We start from the raw sequence: 21,207 nt of genomic DNA, 5'->3' as shown, positions 1-21,207 counted from the left end.
CCATTGGTCAGGAGTGCTGGGAATTGTAGTTCAAAATATCTGGAGGGGACCAAATTGAGGAAGGCTACTATGGGGGTAGACTCACATATCTGTCTTCCCACTAATCAGCCCTAAGAACAATGTGTCAGTCACTGTTTTGGTCTTGTAAGTATGTGCAGTATTATTGATATTGTGGGCCTTTGATTGTAGGGCTGCCATTTATTTATTTATTTTACTGACAGGCAGGATTGTAGTGCCTTTAACATATGCACAAGCAGCAGAAATACAACAAATGATGCGTCTCCTGGCAGGCAGAGATGCGCTAAGGCAAAGATGCAGAACCTCTGGCCTGCAAGCCTAATCTAGCCTGCAGAGGTTCCACATCTGACCCACAGAACCTCCTTGTGTTCCTCCAGACTTCGCCCGGAGACACTCCATTGTTTTCTCCAATCTCAGATGGCAGCAGGGATGCAGCAGGCAATAAGGACTTCTCAGCACTGGCCAAGTGACTTCAAGCAATGCCTCCACAGGGACAATACATGCTACACAAAGCCAGAAACCAGGCTAGCACTGGAATGGGCTGTCGTTCTCCCCAGTATTGTCTGAGTCCCTGACTCCCTGCTGGAAGAGGCATGGAATTCAAGTGCCTCTCCCAACACAGAGACTGACCGACACAATGCTCAGGGGCGGGGCTGTGATGTTAGTGGGTGTGGCTATGTTCCCTGATATCATCCATGGGGGGCAATTTGCCCACCCTGCCCTATCGTCATTCTGTACCTGCCAAATTTCTGCTTGTCATGTAGCTGTTAAAGGCACAAGAGACTTGTCTGAAATAAAGTGGGCCACCCCACTTGATGGATGCCAGTCTTGAATGAAATTCACCAAACCACGATTGACATGTATGTGTGCCTATAATAATCTGGATGGCTGTAATCTTCAGAGCTTCAGCTTGCTTGCTTGCCTATAACCAAATGAATATGGGCCACCTATGAACTGAAATAATTGAAGTGGGTGCAAATTGCAGGACATGGACTGAAGATACTAATGTCTCTACTACTCAGAATTAATTCAGTGATGAGAGTTTCTTTAGAATCAATCATTTATTTATTACGGTCACAGACCAGCAAAACCAATATAAAACATACAAAAGATAGATTTTAAAAAGTGACATGAAAACAAAATACAGCTCTGTAGAGTTCCGTCTCTCAGGAGGATTGCAACATTTTTTTTGTAATTTGTGTTGAGGTCATAAAAAACTTAGAGACCCTTTCAGTAATATAGGAAGACACATCCCTTAAACAAATTAATACCAAAGTTGTGGGGTTACATCCAGAAAAGGCTATTAATAATGGAAAGATTAGCTTCTTTCTGCATTCTTTATCAGTTTCATTAGAAAATATTCTAAAACGTAATGTATTGGAATTCTAAATTCATAGATGTCTTGAGTCCTTATGTTATGTTGGCAATGTTGTATTTACCTAAACTATTTACCAGTTTCTTGGAAGTTAACATATGGTCAGTGTAAATGGATTTACCGAGCTCTTATGACAGTCTAAAACATTACAACGTTGGAAGGATAAATATTCACCTCCAATAATCCAATGGAATGAGGTCTTAACAACACTATCAATATTTAAACGGGTTTTATATAGGTGCCAGTCTCAAGTGGATAAATATAGGGATATTTGGTCTGCTTTTCTTGTAACTTACACATAATCTTCCTCCCCCCACTGTTTTTTTTTTTTACAAAAAAAATGTACTTGATGGAATATTGTTATTACTATTATACATGTCATTGCTTCTTTTTTCATTTTTCTTTTCATGATTTGTTTTCTGTTTTATTTTGTTACATTCACAATAAAAAGGAAAAAGATTAATAAAAAAATATTGGCAATGTTGTAAGTTTTCCTTCTTTTCTTTATCTTTTTCTTGTTATGATTTGTGAAAATAATAATAAAACGGAATTAAAAATGGAAAGAAAATTGATTTGAATGATTTATAATCACACTCACTATTCCTCTCTGTAGATGTGTTCTTCCACATGTTTATTTATTTATACATACATTTTTCAACTCTTTCTTTGGCCATAAAACAGCCCCAAAACAACCGATAATAAAACACAATCAAGCATAGTGGCACAGACTTGCCATTCCAGGATCCGTCTCTTTAAGAAAGCTACAAGATAGCAGCCACGGAACCAACAATAGAGGCTGGTGGCTCCGTTTTCAATGGGGCTGTAAATCCATTCTGGGTTTCAGTCAGAACCACAGATAAGCAAAAGAGCTATTCCTTCATTGTGGGTGGCATTAGATTATTAAATTTTTATTAAATTTTTTAGTTAAGTTAATCACTCATTAATTAATCTACACTCACTACCCTTATCATATTTATTCCACTTGCCAAAAATGCTGCAGGCAAATACCCTCCATCCTTCCAACGAATGTCTGTTTTAACAGTCGTCAACTCACAGTTGAGTATACTGTGGGTACTCCCCACACGACATGATGCCATGCCCCCATGGAGTAGTTGATGCTTGCGTTGAGTAGTCAACCTGCCCCTCTCCCCTCCCTCCCTCCTTCCTCAGTCATCCCGCTGCTATCCCATCAGCTATTGGAAGTTCTGACAGCTTGCACACATCGCTTTGGCTATTCTTGCCTGGGAATTCTGTAACCAGGCAAAATAGTCAACTCAATGTGTCGAAAACCTCCACTGAGCCCAACAGATGACATGTTAACCACCAGTCGTGCAACTGCACCCAGTTGTGTATCTTCAGTGGTTTTCTTGAGGAAAAAGACAACTATGTAGTTGTTTTGGCCTGACAGACAACACAATTATTTACCATTCAACTGACAGTTGATTTCTAAAACCACCAGTGGTTATTGTGTTATCCAAACTGAGCCAGTAACTCATCATGGGTGCCCTATTTGGGCCAAAAGACGACTCAAAAATTGATAGATAAATAAAATAAAAAATAGGGCCATACTTGTAACACTACTATTTCTGGCAAAGACCCTCCATTAATTCTTTATTCTGGAGAACCCTTGGAAAAGTTACTTAAGCTGAATTCACATGTGTATCTTCTGCAATCGGCGACTGCAAACTGCCAGTGCGAAATTGCCATCACAGATCAAAACTGAAGACTAAGCTTTCCTATCATCTCACATCACCTCAGGCAGGAAACAATGAAAGTAGCTCATGTTGCTTTTCTGTCTGTCATGAAGTTTTTAAAGGCACAGACTCTCTGCCAGTAAAAAGATGACCCAGGTGTTTTGAACCTGAGGAACCAGATACCAAGCACACTGAGCTCCTTCTTACCCAAAACTACATCAGAAGGTGATTCATAGATTTATCTCATAGCTTGACTAACTCCTGAAGATTGCTGGGAAAGGTGTCAGGGATAACAACTACATATAATGGGAAAAGGAAGTTGGGATAATTATCGCTTGACTCATATTTTCTGAGCCTTTAGCTACAGTTAGGCAACCTGGGCACCCTCCAGATGTTTTGGACTACAACACCCATAATCCATGAGTGTTGGTCATGCTGACTGGAGCTGATAGGAGTTATAGTGCAAAACCTCTGGCGGGCACCAAAGTAATTAACCCTGGCTTGGGGTATATTTTGTACTCTGTTTTTGGCTTTTGTCCATACCAGACAGGACTAGACACTATATGTCATTGAAACCTGAGATTCTCATGAGTTTATTAAGCCTTGTGTCCATAGCAAATGTTTGAACTGTTATTCTTAATATACATCAAAAAGTGGCAGCCAATGCCAATGATTTCTGGCCTGCTAGTTGTATCCTCTTTGAATGCCTGTACACTGATGGTGCTATATAAATAAATAAATAAATAAATAAATAAATAATAATAATAATAATAATAATAATGCCTTAATCTAGGCCAGATCTACACCAAGCAGGATTTAGCACTTTGAAAATGGTTTGGAAACACTATATCTAATGTGTCCTGGGCCTGAACAGTTGTCAAAACTGTTACAAACCATTGTAAAGCAGTAGTGAAGATCCTGCCCTAGATGATCCATGGGTTAAATCATAGAGTGCCTCCAATTTTAGGCTTTTGCTTGTGTCATCGCCTAGCCTCATTCAGGGAATTTTACAGGGAGTCCAGATGACTTCCAGTTGTAAACCTCTTGTGTTTTTCCAGCACTTCTTCCATCTTTTTTCTTTCCCACAAAGAAAAGATTAAGGAGGGAAATTATTTAAATTGGTAGAGCCGTCCATCTGGAAACACCTGTATTTACGGATAGCATGGTACTCCAGCAAGTCCTCAGTTGCATGAAATATGGTGCTCACTTTATAGAGTAGTAGAAGATCGAAAAAATGTGGGGACTTAGAAATGTAGGAATACATCCTCAAATACTGAAGGAGAGCTGGTTAAATAAGAGTGATTAAGGGCACAATCATACGCATGTTTAGACAGAAAAAAAGTCCTACAGCTCCCAGCATTCCCCAGCCAGGACTTTTTTCTGTCTAAAAATGCATAGGATTGCTCCCTAAATGTCTCAAACCCAAATCAGCTTCTTTGGAAAAGGGAGTTCCACAGGATTTCCAGACTCCAACAACACAATCTTTGCATTTCCAAAATCCAACAAATCTACTCATAAGTGTTTGTTTATTTAGCATCTTTACACTGCTCTTCAGCCAAAAAAGGTTCCCAGAGCATCTTATACAGAATAGTATAAGGCCCTTCCTACACCATTGTTTTTCCCGGGGGTCAACCATGGATGACCCCAGAGAAACCCCAGAAAAACAGAAAATGGGTATTTCCTGGTTTTTCTGCAGTCCCGGGACCACCCCGGGACTGTGGGAGATGAGTGGCTGCCTGCCCCTGCTTCATCCCGCCCCCTCATGAGTAAATGCGAGGAGGTGGGAGACGGGCATGGACATGGTGCTCTTTGGGCAATCCATGTCCATGGGGGGGGGCAGCAGGGGGGGTTGGTTTTTTTTAATAACTTATTTTTGTTGGAACGCAATTGCACTCACCTTTTTTTAAAAAAAAAAACACCATGCGAGCGTGACATCCCTCCTTCCTCCCAGGACATCGCACACAAGTATGGATACAGTATGGATATTTGTGAACAGAATATTTTGAGATCCTCCCCACTCCCTCCCGGAAGACCGGGAGGTGTAGAAAGGTCCTAAATCAGTACCTTCCCTCAGATTTACAATCTAAAAGACATGACACAAAAAGGGATTAAGAGGGTGAAGCAAAAAAAGAAAAAGGATTAAGAGGGTGAAGCAAAACTCAGGCATCAATTCTTAGTTCAATGGGGCTTACCCCAGGTAAGTGGGTATAGTGTGTCATTAGACAAGTGTTTCAGCACACGCTCATTACTGTTCATTCATACTTTTTCACAGGTTCTTTTGACGATGCCATCCACCTCCTGTGTCTCCCACCTCTTCTGCTCATTTTCTTGTCACAAAACCCGGAAAACTGACTTTTTCAGCTGTAGCAAAATGTCCCACCATTTCCTGCTGTGTGCAGGAGAAGCAGCAGGATAAACAACATCATGGATTTGAAAGCACCCACTGAATGAGCCATATGGTCATTGTTTACTTCCTCTTTCTTCCCCATGTAAAGAAAGAGGAAGTATTGTGGGACTGAAGGGGGGGAAGCGACAGTAAGGAAACACGATTCCCCACCCCCACCCCATCTGATGACGCTCATAGGATTGCAGCCTAAGTATTGCTTTGGTGAATCAGGCAAAGGCTGTCTTGTTCAGCATTTTGTCTCCAAAGAGAAACCCTTCAGCAATGGAGATCCATGTTATCTCCCATTGACATCTGCAGATCAAGCTGCTATGAAATAAACCTGAGCAGAGGTAGGATGACGATATTTGGGAAACCAAAAAAGAGGACACCTAGTGTAGGGTGACCATATGAAAAGGAGGACAGGGCTACTGTATCTTTAACAGTCATGTAGAAAAGGGAATTCCAGCAGGTGTCAATTGAAGAGGGTGAAATTCTCTCTTCATCACAACAGTTAAAGCTGCAGAAGCCCTGCCCTCTTTTGTATCTGGCCACTCTACTACAGCTAATGTAGCTTTAACTGTTGTGATGAAGAGGGAATTTCACCCTCTTTAATTGACACCTGCTGCAATTCCCTTTTCTACATGACTGTTAAAGATACAAGAGCCCTGTCCTCCTTTTCATATGGTCGCCCTAACCTAGTGTGTGTGTGGGGAAGCAGCTTTCTGAGTCCTGCAGGAAGTACGTTATTCCCCCGCCACCTTAAAGAACCCAATTGGAGTGGAGGAGGGGAAAGGATTTCATTCTGCACCACCACCATCCACTCCAATTGGGGCCTTTTCTATAATGTCCACGAATGACCCACTTTCCCCTTTAAGACCTCAATTGGAGCTCAGGGTGGGGGAATGATGTGCCTCAAGAAAGCATGTCATTCCCTCCTGCCATGCTAATGGCAGCCTTAAAGGGGAAGGTGTGTCATTCCAGGACATTATTGAAAATTATAGAAAATCCCCCGACACCATGAAAAGAACAAAAACCAGGACAAATCCGGGGAAATCCTGACAGTTGGTCACCCTAAGCAGAGGCCAGTAATAAAGTTGGAAATCTGAGTACTGCAGTAGCAGAAAAAGGAATGTTGCTCCCCATGCTCTGTGGATTGATTCTCTGTAGGGATGTGCAAGAAAATATTTGTTTATGGATGGTTTCTTTTACTTTCATTGCTGAAAGCTTTATTTGTTTTATGGTTTAGTTAGCATTTGTTTCACGGTTCATTTGTTTTTCTGTGTTGCGCTTTAGTTTTTGCCAGCTTTCTCCCCCCCCCCCCCCGCCCCGTTCATTTGTTTTTTGCTGCAGCCTGTGGCTGAGATGGCAGCAACACCATTGCAAGACCACCATTTCCAACCTTCAATGTTCAGAAATGGTGGCATTTCTGGGGATTCCGGGGGAAACCCATGATGTTTCTCTGGAATGTGGGTGCATATACCTGAAATACAACTGCTTGGCAGGGGAATCAAAAAGAAAGAAAAGCTGGCGTGAATGGTGTACTGAACATCACGGGTTTGAAAGTAAATTCCTGACGTTGAACCGATCTCTTTGGGAGGAAGAAAGGCACTGTGTTGTTACACATATCAATGAGAAGAGAAGATTTAGGTGGTCCCAGAAATGTAGCAACAGCTTGATATGGGAAGACACGGCTTGCTTTGTGCATGCTTTTTGATACAGGAAGTGGCTGCCACTAATCGCTTCCTTGTGGCTGTTGTTCTTAGCACGTTTTAGGAGGCCCCGGAGAAGAGAAATGCTTCTATCTTTCTACCTCTCAACAATGACTCGGAAGAAAAACATTGTATTTTCTGTTTCTTTGTGGGGAGGGGTTGCGCTCTCTCTCCCTCTCTCTTAGTGCTGAGAAATGCCCAGAGTTATGGATGATGGATTTGGAACATAGCATGGCTCATGGAATAGAAGTGAAATGAAATGACAACACTGACTTCCAGGGTCTCAGGCAAGAGTCCTTCCCAGACCCACCTGGAAACACATGCAGATTGAACCTGAGGCTTTTTGCATACAAAGCATGTGCTCTACCACTGAGCTGTGGCCAATCTCCTGTTCTTAAACCAGAGTGCAGAGATGAGATCAGTCACAATGACCCTGTGCAGACGACATGCTAAACCACAATGGTTAAGCATTTTGAGCTAAATATTATGGCGTAGTGTGTCATGTGAACCATTCCTAACCATATTGGCTAAATAACCACAGTTTAAACATGCTCACTATTTGCTGCAATAGGGGCAGCGGCTAACCAAGGCTTAGTGTGTTGCTTGAAGAGGCCCATAGATGAGTTGTGCTTTAACTATTAACAGTAATAACAATAGTACTTAACATCTGTTTTTCACTTTCAAGTTCAGGCACTTCGCATGTATCCTTGCAATAGCCCTGTAAATTACGTCAATATTATTATTCCCCATATTGCAAGGGGACGGAGGACGGGACTGAGTAATTGGTGGAGGGGCTTGCATAAGGTCACCTACTGTGAGTTCATGGCTGAGGCAAGGTTTGAACTTCAGACTTCCTGATTTGTAACTCAGCCTCTTAGCCATTGTGCTGTGCACAAAGGGCATTTGTGGACTGTGGCGTTTCTAGTAAACATTTCTAAAAGAAGAAGTAGGCTATACAAGACTGAAGACAGCCTACCCATGATATACCACAGTGACAAGGCACTTTGGAGGCTGACAGTGTAATTCTGTTATGTGTACTATGACGCAAGTCCCATTGATTTCAATGAGGCCAGCTCCCAGGTAAGTTGCCTAAGGGTTGCATCTAATACTGCCCTTCCATTTGTGGAAGGGCTTTTGATCTAGCAGATACTTCTGCTAAGGGAAGAGGAAGAAAATCCCCTCCTTCTCCTTCCTTCAGCTGCCCCTTGTAGCACTTTCCACACTGTTCCAGAGGATCCCCCAATCCTCTGGAACAGATTATTCCAGAGGTATAGGGGGCTGCATGGGAGAGGGGAAATTGGAAGAATTTGTCTCTTCCCTTTCTGCTAGTGGACATCTCACCTGAATCCAAAGCTTTTCCATGAACACAAGGGCAGCATCAGCAGTAGGCCTTGTCAAGGCATTGAAGCCCTGGCAGATGCCTAAGGATGCCAACTGCTGGCCCTGGAAGAAATTAAGAAGATGCCATGATGCAAATTAAGAAGGTTCCATACATGGGTGCCATGATGTAAACTTACACAAGCAAGCAAGCAAGATTTTATAGCGAAAAAAGAGTGGCACAAGTAGCCCAGAAATGGAATACCATCAGAGATCTATCCAGATCAATTACATAAGAGTAATTGAGGGATGTGGCACCAACCCGGGGGGTGTCTTCACGGTGCCAGGTTGGTGCCGCAACCTTCAAAACCCCTGCACTAGCCCTCCCCTGGGGTGCTGTCACATAATCCTGATGTCAAGGAGGGAGCATGGGGTTTCTGGGCAGCCATCCGGGAACCAGAACAGCACCTGCCCTCTTCCTGATGGAAGGCGACCAATCGCAGTTCACCTTTCACTAGGCACTGTTCGGCCATGCCTCCGCTGCAACTCCAGAGCAAGGTTTTGGAGTTGTCTTGACACCATCTTGCACGTTTTTGGCTGGCTCCGGAGAAAATAGACAGGATCCTGTGACTCTGGGAGGATGCAGTGATGGTGTTCTAGAGGATAATAGAAGTCCTGGAGTCAGTCTCCCTAATTCCAAGCCTGTTGACAATCAACAGTAAGTTTGGGGGAAAGGGAATGAACACAGGGGGCTCATGTGGTAGCCAGATGTTCATTTCCTTTCCCCCCAACTTAGGGTGGCCAGACAGTCTTCTATTTGAAAGACTGTTGGTTTAAGTCCAGTTTAAAGATAAAGAACCATAAGGAACCATAAGATGGGAGCGGAGGGCCCTTGAAGCTGCCCATTGACAACCATTAGAACCTGGTCAGTGGACTGAATCAGTGGACACTGGGCACAGTGGACAGTGGACAGTGGACACAGGGCACCTGGTCACACTGGGCTTCCCCGCTATGGGGAAATGCATTGTATTTCTACTTAAACTATAGTAATTATTTCTAAATTTGCATCCATACTTAGTGATGGGGGAGCTTCCTCCCATCTTAATTTGAAATGGGTTTGGCTAAAATGAATTATTTTCCAACAAATTGGAGTGACACCATCACATGTTTGATGATGCTCAAGCAAAGTTACACATTGCCAAAAAAAAAAAAAGGACAAAAGAGTACACAGGGTTACTACACACAAACACACAAGTTATCATCTGGAATGTATCAATCTGCCCCCTACTGAGTCGGACCAATGATCCATCAAGCCCAGTATTGTCTGTTCTGTCTAGCAGTGGCTCTCCAGGGTCTCAGGCAGAAACCTTTCTTGTTATCTGCTATCTGAGCCTTTTGACTGGATATACGATAATTGCATATGGGGGAGGCGTCAGCAAGAGAATGTTGACAAGCAATGTTCTTCCTGTGAATGAAGTGGAAAGTCAGTTTGGACAGGGAAAAATCTCAGACAGAGCCTAGAGACAGGATAGAGACAAAAGGCCTTCAAGATGTTGTTGGACTAGAACTCCCATCAGCCCTAGTTGGCATAGGGATGGGATGATGGGAGTTGTAGTACAACAGCATCTGGAAGGCCACAGGTTCCCCACCCCTGAGTTAGGAGGAGCTATGCAGGAAGGATTTAGAAATACTCAGATGGAAGCTACAGAATACAGTGTGATGGAAATCAATAGGAAAGCCTTCCAAGGCTTTACATATGCAGAGCATTAAATAAGAAGTGTGCATAATCATGGCTTAGATAATGTGAACTAGAGGCTTGAACTTTTGGCTTACACCTACAAAACTCTTTGCTGTGATAAGCAACATTTGATTCATTGAATCTTGCATTGTCAGAGAGTTTTGGATATCGTAAGGCACAATCCTATGAATGCGTACTTTGAAGGAAGTTCCATTGTGTTCAACCCTAGGCTGACTTCCAAGATTCTCAAAACTGATGAATTGTTCTAAGTCCCCAACATAGCATTCTTTAATATAAGAAGCCCAGTTATTTTGAGAACATTCCACACATCTTGTCTCTAAATTTGTACTGCCAAAGGGAGCTCCATGTTGAGTTCTCTAGAAATCTTTGCCACTTTTTTGCAATATCCTGAGTGACCTGCCATATTTCGTGCACCCACGACACCCTTATTATCGTTCCGGTGTTGACAGAATGCTCCTTAGGCGTGTGTGGTGAGTCATTGTTCGGAGAATTAACAAAGCTTAATAACCTATTATCAGATGATGAAGAATATGCTCCACTGAACATCATTACTATGCATGATAATGTAATCCTGATGTTATGAAATTCTATTATGGATGCTTTCCAGCTTCTAGCCATTTATGAATATTTTCTCATAACGTAATAGAGAACAAGTAGCTTGTACAATTTGCTTCCAAGTTGCATAGTGATTGGTATACCATACCCAAGGATTTTGGAAACACTTACTTCAAATTGTACATATCACAGTCATCTTCCAAACATCGTTTCCCTTTTTATTCCACAAAACCTATACATTTTTCAGTGTTGTAGGACTCTAGCTCCAAACACATGCACATACTCCCTCAAAACTCCCTCATATCAGCCAATTCATTATATCTGATACCAAAGCAAGAAAGCTTTTGTTCTACTAGCTAAAGAGAAGCACACAATCTGGTGCACACCAATGATGGGCAAACAAAGTGATAAAATAATGTAATACTTACAGTTGGATGGTACATGGCAGTACACTTAGGTCTATTGCACTGAAAGCTTTCAAAATAATGTTTCTCATCATCATCTCATAAGCATCATTATGTGAAATCTGGCCACAGAAATACCAACAAATGTAACAGCCTTTTCCTGACATTCAGTTTATCAAGCAACAAATGTGCAGTGGTGACTCGTTGTTGTGCAGGATCTTTTCCCTGAAGAAGATGCACATTTGTCCTGTGTAAAGACGACGGGCCTTGCTAGACCAGGGGTTAGCGCAGCGCTCGTCCCTGTGCATCCAAATGACGCGCAGGGGATCCCAGCCTCAGCCAGAACTCGAGCCGCCCTGGAACCGTGCTAACCAGAACCGCCTGTAGCGCAGTTCTTCCCGTGGTTCCAGCCTCAAGTTGGGCTGAGGCCAGGACCACGCACGTGTGGACCTATCTGCCGCTTTTCCCGGCTACCGTACTTACATGCGAGTAGCCGGGAAAAGCGGCGGATGGGCCGCAGCGCTCCCGCCACCCCCATGTCCCCAGCCTCCGTTTCTCGCCCCCCCCCCCCATGTCTCTGGCCTGTGTTGGCCTCCGCCGCTGAGTCCCCGGCCTGTGATGCCTGGCGCTGCCATGTCCCCCAGCCGGGCATCACAGGCCGGGGACTTGGCGGCGGAGGCCATCACAGGCTGGGGACATGGGGGGGGGAATGGAGGCCGGGGACATGGGGGGATGGGAAAGAGAGGCTGGGGACATCAGGGGGGCGGGAAACGGAGGCCAGGGACATCGGGGGGGAATTGCGGGGGGGACATTGGGCGGGGGATTGGACATCATAGGTGGGGGGCGGGCAAAGGAGAACCTGGCCGGGGGACATCAGGCGGGGGATCAGACATTGTGGGCGGGGGGGGGCGGGGGGGCAGGGGAAGGAGAACGGGGCCGGGGTGGGGGGGAGAAGGAAACTTTAAAAAACAAAAAACAAAAACCCTACTTACCTTTCCTGGCTCCTGCGCCACTGCTGCCTCTTTAAAAATAAAAAAAATGGCGGTCGCAACAGCTCTCCTCCAGAGCTTGTCACGGCTCACGTGTAAATAAGGCCAAGATCTCGTGTTATTCATAACGCGAGTTCTACCCTCCTCTCCCCCGGATTTTCGACCAGGTCTAGCAAGGCCCGAAGTCTCATTATAACTACAGTCACTAGATGATGAAGTTTAATGAACCATATAGAACTCTCAGATAAAGGGAAGAAGAGGTGGGGGAGGGAAGTGCATGTAAAGGGCTGATCTTAATCCTGCAAAGAATCTGGAATCAGGCGCCCCTTTAAAAATCGTGGGATAAAAAGTCTCAGTGTGGAGAAGCCCAAGAGGGGTTGCCCTCTCACTGTGTGATACAAGCGTGGAAATGCAATGCAACTCTTTAAAATGAAATATACAAATGTCATAATCACCAGTAATACTACCATACAACAATATACTACTTTTTCATGAGCTATTCTTTTTAAATAATAATAATAAAAAAATCAACATTTTCTTTGAAGGATGTCACAAAATGCTAGATGGATAAGGAGATTGCATGAGGACTAATGGAAAGGTGAAGGATTATTAAAAGAATGTCTGGATAAGCATTAAATATATGATCCACATTTTACTTTCTAACACAAAACAACTTGCCTTCAGACAGTTTCTAAAACTGTTTGCACAGTACATTGTTGGAATAACAATGTCATATGTTTTACTAATGACTTTTATAAAGTATCAGTTTACAATGCTGTTCAGAGACATCTAGGTAGATTCATTCCATACCCTGTAACAAAACAAGCTATATGGAGGGCATATATATTCATTTTTTAAAAAATAATAATAATCAGGAGATTCTGGATTCATGAGGCTGCATAATTTGTGTTTCTCTCGTTGCTTCTACAATATATTGTTACTTTTCCTTTGATTATATTTGTACTAATTTATCTATTCAGCAGGAGACATGTGCTTGGTATTAAAAACTATGTAAAACTATGTAATTTGGGGGGGAATGACAGTAGCAACTGAACACATGTAAAATTTGTTAATATCTGCTGTCTTCGAAAAATATTTCAATAAAACAGTTTTAAAAGCTACAGAGAGAATCATTTAGACTTAGTTAAATTAAGCTGGGACACTGGACAGCTTCGATTTGTTGACTAATGTATGGAACTGGCTGAAAGCTAATTTTAGACTTTTTTATCTTTTTACTGGCAGTTTACCCTAGGATTTATTGCCAGATATTCCCTTTTTGCTGTAAGGTTTGCTATGCAATTGACCAGCAGTAGTTCAGTGTTACATGTAGCAGTTGTTGACTGCTGTTTCCTTTAGGATGCTTGAAAGAGAAAGGACAACTTGAGAGTACAATGGAACTACTTATAATCTCCTGAGCAGATGTAATTAGGGCTAGAGAGGTGAAGGCCCAGAAAAAAAACAGATTTTTGGGGGGCGGGGATGTTTGCCCCCCCGAAGCCTTTTATTTATTTATTTGTTTTTCCCCTGAAAAATTGGAAAAATTGAAACAAAAGAAAAAGAATGGATTATGGAATGTTTTATTTTAGCATGATGAATAAAATGTTTAAGACAAGGTGTTCATATATTTACTTCTCTAAATGATTTCTAAAAACTATGTACAGTATCAGATTACTACAATTTCTGTGCACCAAGGACAAGCAAGTCCTAGGTTGCAAACTGAGACTACAGCTCTTAAATGCAAGGGCAAGATGCATTTCTGCCTCTAGGACGCACTGCCATTGAAGCAGAGACTGAAGCTAATGGTGATAGCTATAAGGTCAGAAAATGAGTCTGATTAAATTTCATGCATATTCATTGAATTTTGGTGTCCCCCCCCCTTTTTCCCCTCAGTTCTTTTTATGGGAATGGGTGCTTTATGTCTGCTTGACGCTGTGGAGGACTAGCGGAGACATAAATAATTTTCTTTGTTACTAATGTTGATGGTTTCTCCTGTTTGCTTGTTTTTAATTTTTGTTTTGCCTGCTCCTCATAGACTGGCAAAAACAAAGAGGTTCCTTGCAGTTCAGGTGTTCCTTACAGTTCAGGAACTTGTAGCTCCATTTGTTACAAAAAAGAAGTAAAAAAGTAAATTCAATTTGTAATAATTGCTTGAATACACTGTACTATTAATATACCAAATGTGATCATTTTATGCCACACTAATTTGTACATAATTACATTTTATGTTCTTAAAGTAACAAAGTGACTTTCAATCTGTAAAAACTGCTAATATTGCATTCCCCCCACCCCATTTTTCTGAAAATTTCTGTTTTCCCCTGAAAATTCCCCGGGGGAAAAACATTTTTTCCCCATGGCTTCAAAATTTCTGGAAATTTTACATCTCTAGTTGGGGCAGGGTGCCCTTTTAAAAAGAAGAATGGGCTGTCCTCTCTCATTCATTGCAAAGGACTATGGATGGTTTTTCCAACACAGTGCCCATTGGCACCTGCCCAGCTCCCTGGGAGACTGGCATGCTGCAAAGTGTAGTGCATGTCTTCAGCCCCATCTCCGTTTTCCAAGAATGCCTCTGGGCCCCATGTGGGAGTTACTCAATGACTCTGTAACACTGGAGCATCAGCTTATAGGCCAGATACCTTTGCAACACGTTTTCAGACATTGGTGAAAACAACTGAAGTCTTATCTGGGTTCCTATTCAGCAAGAAACGTTGTGGGATACTGAATGCATTCAGATGGATGGCTCCTCGCTCTACCAATCAAAAGGCATTGTTCTGCCTTTCCCTCCGTAACAGATTGTTTGTGGTAAGAAAAAAGATGGTAGAAGTGGTGTGAAAACACAGGAGGGTTACAAATGGAAAACAAAGCCATCTCAACCCCCTGCACAATTCAGTGAATGAGGCAGGACGGTTGTCCGATTAAAAGTCTCATTTGGAAGTATCCTGTGACTCTTGTCTCTGGCCAATCAAGAAATAAACCAGAGCAGTTGGAGATCAAACTGATAATATAAAGAAGCTGACTTCAACCTTCAATGAATATGGTTTGCATATGAAACCCATTCTGTTCTACAGCCTTCCCTAGAACTGTACAGTTCTGTGGTGCAGCCAAGTTCTTTTTGATAGGATTCTGTGGTTTTTGAGGGTTCCATTCTTTGGTACTATGAAGGTCTGTTATATGGAGTTATGCAGCTGTGGGGGACTCAAATTGGTTCTGGATTTCTGTTGTATAAAGTTCTATGGAAGTTTGTCTTGCAACACTGTGGTAGTTTCTAATTAGAAGGTAAAACTCAAGAGTTTTCCAGGATGTTCTATGTAGTATTGGATTATATGACATTATGGAGTTCTATGAAATTCTCTGAAAATTTAGGGTATGCTCTGTGGTGTCTCATAGAACTAGCAGAGTCATGGATGGTGGGTTGTTATTCCTATAGAGTTCTATTTATTTATTTATTGCATTTTTATACCGCCCAATAGCCGAAGCTCAATAAATAAGTAAATAAATATAGAGTTCTACTGCAGTTAGCAATACTTTTTTTTCTCCAACTACTTTTTAATGAAATATGTGGTGACTAAGAATCAGTCTGGATGACAACTCACCAAAGGGTTTTTGTTTGTCCTCAGTGGTGGCTTCTGGCTTTGGGAGCCCTTGGGCAAGACACCCTCCACCCACTATACCTCCTCACCGCCAGGACCAGCGTCAGCTCCTGGCTTACCCCATTTAAAACTATTCTGTCCCAACACTCCTAGAAGCGCTGGCCAGCTGGATCTAGCTACAATATTAATTTCCCTCAGTGCCCGACAAAATTTCACTCCAACAGGGTATGGAGGGAAGTTAAATTGTGTTTAGACTCAGCCAGCTGGTACTGCTTAACATAGGCCCTTTCTACACCTAATTATTATCCCAGGAAAATGGAGGGATCGTCTTTGCCTGCTCCCGGGATCCCCTGTGTGTCATTTGCATGCACAGGGATGATCCCGGGACAATCCCTGGTAAAAAGGCAGGTGGAGAAACGGCCATAATGTACCTCAGAATACTACTGACAGAGAAGGCCAAGAGAGGGGGCCCCACTGGCCCTGTCCACCGCCATTGTTGCAGTGGTGGTTGGTTCTTTTTCTTGACACCTCAACCACCTGCTCACTTGCCAAACAGAGTTGGCAGCTGCTCAACCTCACTTTGGTAGTTTCTAATTAGAAGGTAAAACTCAAGAGTTTTCCAGGATGTTCTATGTAGTATTAGATTATATGACATTATGGGGTTCTATGAAATTCTCTGAAAATTTAGGGTATGCTCTGTGGTGTCTCATAGAACTAGCAGAGTTATGGATGGTGGGTTGTTATCCCTATAGAGTTGTATTTATTTATTTATCGCACTTTTATACCGCCCAATAGCCGAAGCTCAATAAATAAGTAAATATAGAGTTCTACTGCAGTTAGCAATACACGATTTGCTTGCTCATGGCCTTTGGGCCAGAGGGGGAGGGCAGCTGAACAAGCAGGTGGCAATGCTGAGAAGGAGGAGCAGATCCTGTGGGCCCCTTCACTGCAGCCCCCTGGCCAGGACATAAGCTTTGTCAGATGCCCGCCATGCTGGTCTCTGGCGCTGGCCACAGTCTTTCAGATGTGATCCTCCATGTACCATTAGAGGTCACACCTCAGATCTGCTCTTGCCAGTTGTCTCCAGGCCTTGTATCTTTCCTGAAACATCTGGCTTGAAGTCAAATAATTATGCAAGCACTTAAAAACAAATGAAATAATAGCTGTAAGACTATTTTGTTTGGAAGAAAACTTTAGCATGTGAAGCAAGGGCGTCCCGAATAGTAAAATAAGAAGCCCACATAAGCGATTTTAAAAAGACGAGCATGCATTTCTACACCAACTGGTGGCTTTTGGAGGCCTGAATCACGCGGTGCTTCACGTGGGACGAGGGTTGCGCACAAAGAGCTTCCGTTTCTCTTCTCCGCACCCATCCGACTAACGAAAGAATCAACCAACTGCCCAGAAATAGATGTGCAATCCTATTGTTTTCTTCTTCTTCTTCTCAACCCCACCCAGCTTTTCTTATAATAGCGAGGCAATCTTTCTGCTAGGATATAACGGCACGTACGGGGTTAAATCCTGCTCCGCCTCCCCCCGATCACGTGGCCCCGAGTTGCTTAATCAGCTGATTAAGCAAGTCACAGGATCAGATTGCTCAGTCATCTCCTAAATAACAAAGGGTGCAAGTATAAACGGAGCAGGGCCTGCAGCAGAACTCGCACCGTATCCGACCTGCTCCGATCCAGCACGGCCTGCTGCAGCCATGGGGCTTCGTTCTTTAATACTGCTGGCCTCTCTGGTGGCCGCTTGTTCGTCGCTGATCAGGTGAGAGTCGGCATGGCGCTAGGCATTGCCTCTTCCCTGGGTGGGGGGAGGAGAGGGCCATTCGAAGCCTTTGCAGACTTTGCGAGGAGATTGCAATTGAAAAAACAATGATATTCATCGTCATATAAGCCTCGCGCTTCAAGGATTGGTCCGGTTGCGCTTATCTAAATGAAAAAAGTAACGCTGATTCCCTCTTCTGGATTCTTCTGGTCTGGAACAAGCTGGCATTGCGTAGGGCTTGTCGCTTCAGATCGCCTGCTTCTCCACTGAGAGCACAATCCTATGCGTGTTTAGACAGAAAAGAAAATCCTACAATTCCCAGCATTCTCCAGCCATTATAGGTTCTCCCCCCCCCCGCCCCTTCTGTCTAAACACGCATAGGATTGCGCCCTGGGTGCGTTCGCTTTTGCTCTTCCCGATCCGGAAATTAAACTCCTCGATTGGACACACGCACCACATTCTCGGAACGATCAAAGAGTCTTTCTTGCTCTTAAAAGAGCTTAGAATCTCCGAAGGAGAGTTAGTTCGCCTTCCCCCAGCGTGTGCGTTTGTTGCTGGGTTCGCTTGGCATTACGCACGTGTGACTATAAAGATGCTGATTGGCCGTCTTAAAAAACATGTCACATGCCCCATTTAGAGTAGGCACAGAGGGCATGCTCAGGATCAGGTCCCTAACGTGAAGGTGGAGGGGCTTTTAAGATTCGGATCGGGGCCCTGTGTCTACTCTAGCGTTAAAAAAAAGAAAGATAACGTAGCTGCTAGATACGGAGTTAAATTAATGTCTGTTTGGTCCTAAGTGTGTTTACTCTTAGTAATCTGCAGAAGTTCAGTAGATTACACTTTGAAAATAGATTGAAAACGGTAAATGGTATGTGTAGGGTGACCATATGAAAAGGAGGACAGGGCTCCTGTATCTTTAACAGTTGTATTGAAAAGAGAATTTCGGTGGATGTCATTTGTATATATGGAGAACCTGGTGAAATTTTCTCTTCATCACACCACTTAAAGCTGCAGGTGCCCTGCCCTCCTTTAAATCTGGTCACTCTAGTATAGCTCCTGCAGCTTTAACTGGAGTAATGAAGAGGGAATTTCACCAGGTTCTCCATATTTACAAATGGCACCTGATGAAATCCCTTTTCTATGCAACTGTTAAAGATACAGGAGCCCTGGCCTCCTCTTCATATGGTCACGCTCTGGGCCAGAACTGTTGTAAATACCGTTATAAACCATTATAAAGCAGAAGTGTAGCTCCTGCCCAGAACTGTATGTAATGTGCTAGTTTTTACATGATATTCTAAGCAGGGATGTAGACAGTGAAGGAATGTAGTTTCTTGAACACACACCCACACCCCATTTTGTCCTACTTTTGGTACTCCTGCTCTAGCTATGGCTGAGTTCAGACGACATGCTAATCAACGGTTGATTTCCATTTTGCTCCTGTTACCCCCCCCCCCCCCAAAAAAAAAGTTGATTAGCAGGTCATCCAAACTCGGCCTATATTTTACTCTGTGATCTCCATATATGTTGAAAGTAATGGAGTTGATTTCTGGAGTTCTGTCATTATTGTAACTTAGGAGCTGGGAGGGAAGTTTGCAAGCATATGGTCATCAGGTTGCAGCAAAAACTGAGGCATAAGAGTTAAGGTGTGGCAGTAGGTTATTGCAAGGGGGGGGGGGGAGGCAAGCTTCTAAGAGGTGCCTTGCCCTAACAAGAAGCTGCCTTTGACAGCACAGTCCTGTGTAGGGTTACTCAAATGTTAGACCCATTTGCCTTCAAGGTGGTTTACTCCCATGTAAGTGTGCAAAGGATTGAAGCCTAAGTGCTAAACTAGTACTGAGAGCTCCTTCATCTTTTCATTATTATACTTTGGGGTGGGGTAGGGCAAAAGCTGATTATAGCTGAAGGGCAACAAACTATTTAAATCCTACCTTCCCAAAAAACCAGCAAGAGCAAAGTGCCAAGTATTTGATGTAGAAAGCTGTGCACATTGAGACAGCTCCATAGTAGCAAAAAGTGGAGTCTCTTCTTAAAAGCACATTTCTAGGCACATTCACTGGCAACATCTGTTTTAGATGGCACTTGATTAAAAGGGAACACCATCCTACTTTCACATAGTGAGCAAAGGAGTTAAATGGCTGGTGATGTTCTGACATGTCGAAAGTGCCTCCTACATGGCTGGCAGTGCTTCACTATCCATATACTTTAGGGCACAATCCTATGCGTGTTTAGACAGAAAAAAAAAATCCTACAGCTGCCAGCCTGACTGGGAAATGCTGGGAACGATATGACTATGTTGAAACAGCCGACAATGACATTAGTCAGCTTCAGCGGGGGTTGAATTATTTGGAAAAGAATAAGGATGTTCCCATATCCACCTGAAGGGGATGTGCTGCAAGCCAGTCCACACTTGAAATGTATTAATCTATTGTGATCATAAGTCTCCTCTCTATCTGCCAACCTGTTTCTGGATCCCCCAACAAGATGAGACCTCTCTCCCTGCTTCCAACTTCACCATACGTTGTGAAGAATTTGGAAGATCTTGTGCTGGGTGGGACATATATTTGACGGTGCCCAAATATTCCATGAAGCCCAAAAGTCCGAGGTGGCAGCTTAGTTTCTCAATTTCAATGCAGTGTTATTTGTTAGCAAATGCAGAAGTAATGATGGGCTTCTTGCAAGCTAATCCTTCAGCAATGTGGGGCAAACCTAATAGCATTGTAAAGTAACTCCAGCATTTTGGAAACACAAACAGCCATTGATAGCAAAGGTCTCTGCCTGGGACAGCCCATGACTCCATCTTGCTGGCTGCAGGAACTAGGGAGTTCCCCTTCCAAGTTGTCTGGTGTGTCTTTTAATGGTTGCTGTTGCTTTTACTTCTTTCTAATTTAATTTCACTTTTTAAATAAATGTATGACTGGTGTTTTGGGGTAAAAGCTAAAGGGAAGAACTGTCTATTACACTAGTCACATTTATAGAAATTTTGCCTGCGTTAAGATATAATATAATGCCCTTTTAAAGAAAGTAGCTGTTAATGTAAATCAATGAAATCAAACTAATTGGTGAAAGTATCAAACCTGTTGATGAAGGTATCTTTTGTTCTGTCCTATTAGTTGACCACATTTCTTCTTGTCTAGTTAAATGCCCATCACTATCCCCAGATGGAGAAAACTGATCCCGGCCCTTTCCCCAAGGCCTGGGGCATGCATGGACAGTTTACTGCTTCTGAATGTCTCAGGGAAGGGAGAAAGCAGGTTTCCCAAACAGACAAACAGAGAGTCAGTAGACTGCCACCATCCCTTTTATGTCAATATCAGCCTCAGCCAAGCTTGGTTTGAGATGCTTTAATTGGAATTGTGTGTCAACATCTCAAAAAGTGTGAGTACCTCTTAGCCAAACTGAAACTCTCCTTTTCCCTGTTCTGAGATCAGCTTGACTTCCTGTGGCTTTTGAATGATGCGGTTGTTCAAAAGCCTTGGCCCGGTCTTTGCACAAGAAAGCTCTTCTTATAGTTAAGAATCAATGCGGTGCACTTGAGCCAGTGCTGTATCCTACTCAGCCATGCATTGGCCAATTGGCTTTGTCACTGTACCTTGTTACAAAGATAAACAAACGAGTGTTCTGCATGTTGCTGTGTTTTATTACTAATA

At 43.1% G+C, this 21,207-nt stretch overlaps 2 protein-coding genes across 2 annotated transcripts in view; both read left to right on the top strand.

Annotated features, from left to right (window-relative positions):
• The window catches only part of IGF2 (insulin like growth factor 2), a 960,921-nt gene that overhangs the window by 764,028 nt on the left and 175,686 nt on the right, over positions 1-21,207 (top strand). The gene's annotated exons all lie outside the window — the stretch shown is intronic.
• CTSD (cathepsin D) overlaps positions 17,364-21,207 on the top strand; it is a 40,756-nt gene continuing 36,912 nt past the window's right edge. Inside the window, exon 1 of the mRNA XM_063117134.1 lies at positions 17,364-17,560. Within this exon, the coding sequence (XP_062973204.1) occupies positions 17,499-17,560 (62 nt within the window). The 5' untranslated portion in view covers positions 17,364-17,498. The remainder of the gene's footprint in view (positions 17,561-21,207) is intronic.

This window comes from Elgaria multicarinata, chromosome 2 (genome assembly GCF_023053635.1).
Source record: "Elgaria multicarinata webbii isolate HBS135686 ecotype San Diego chromosome 2, rElgMul1.1.pri, whole genome shotgun sequence".
NCBI lineage: Eukaryota > Metazoa > Chordata > Lepidosauria > Squamata > Anguidae > Elgaria > Elgaria multicarinata.
This window is presented reverse-complemented; position numbering and strand designations above follow the sequence as displayed.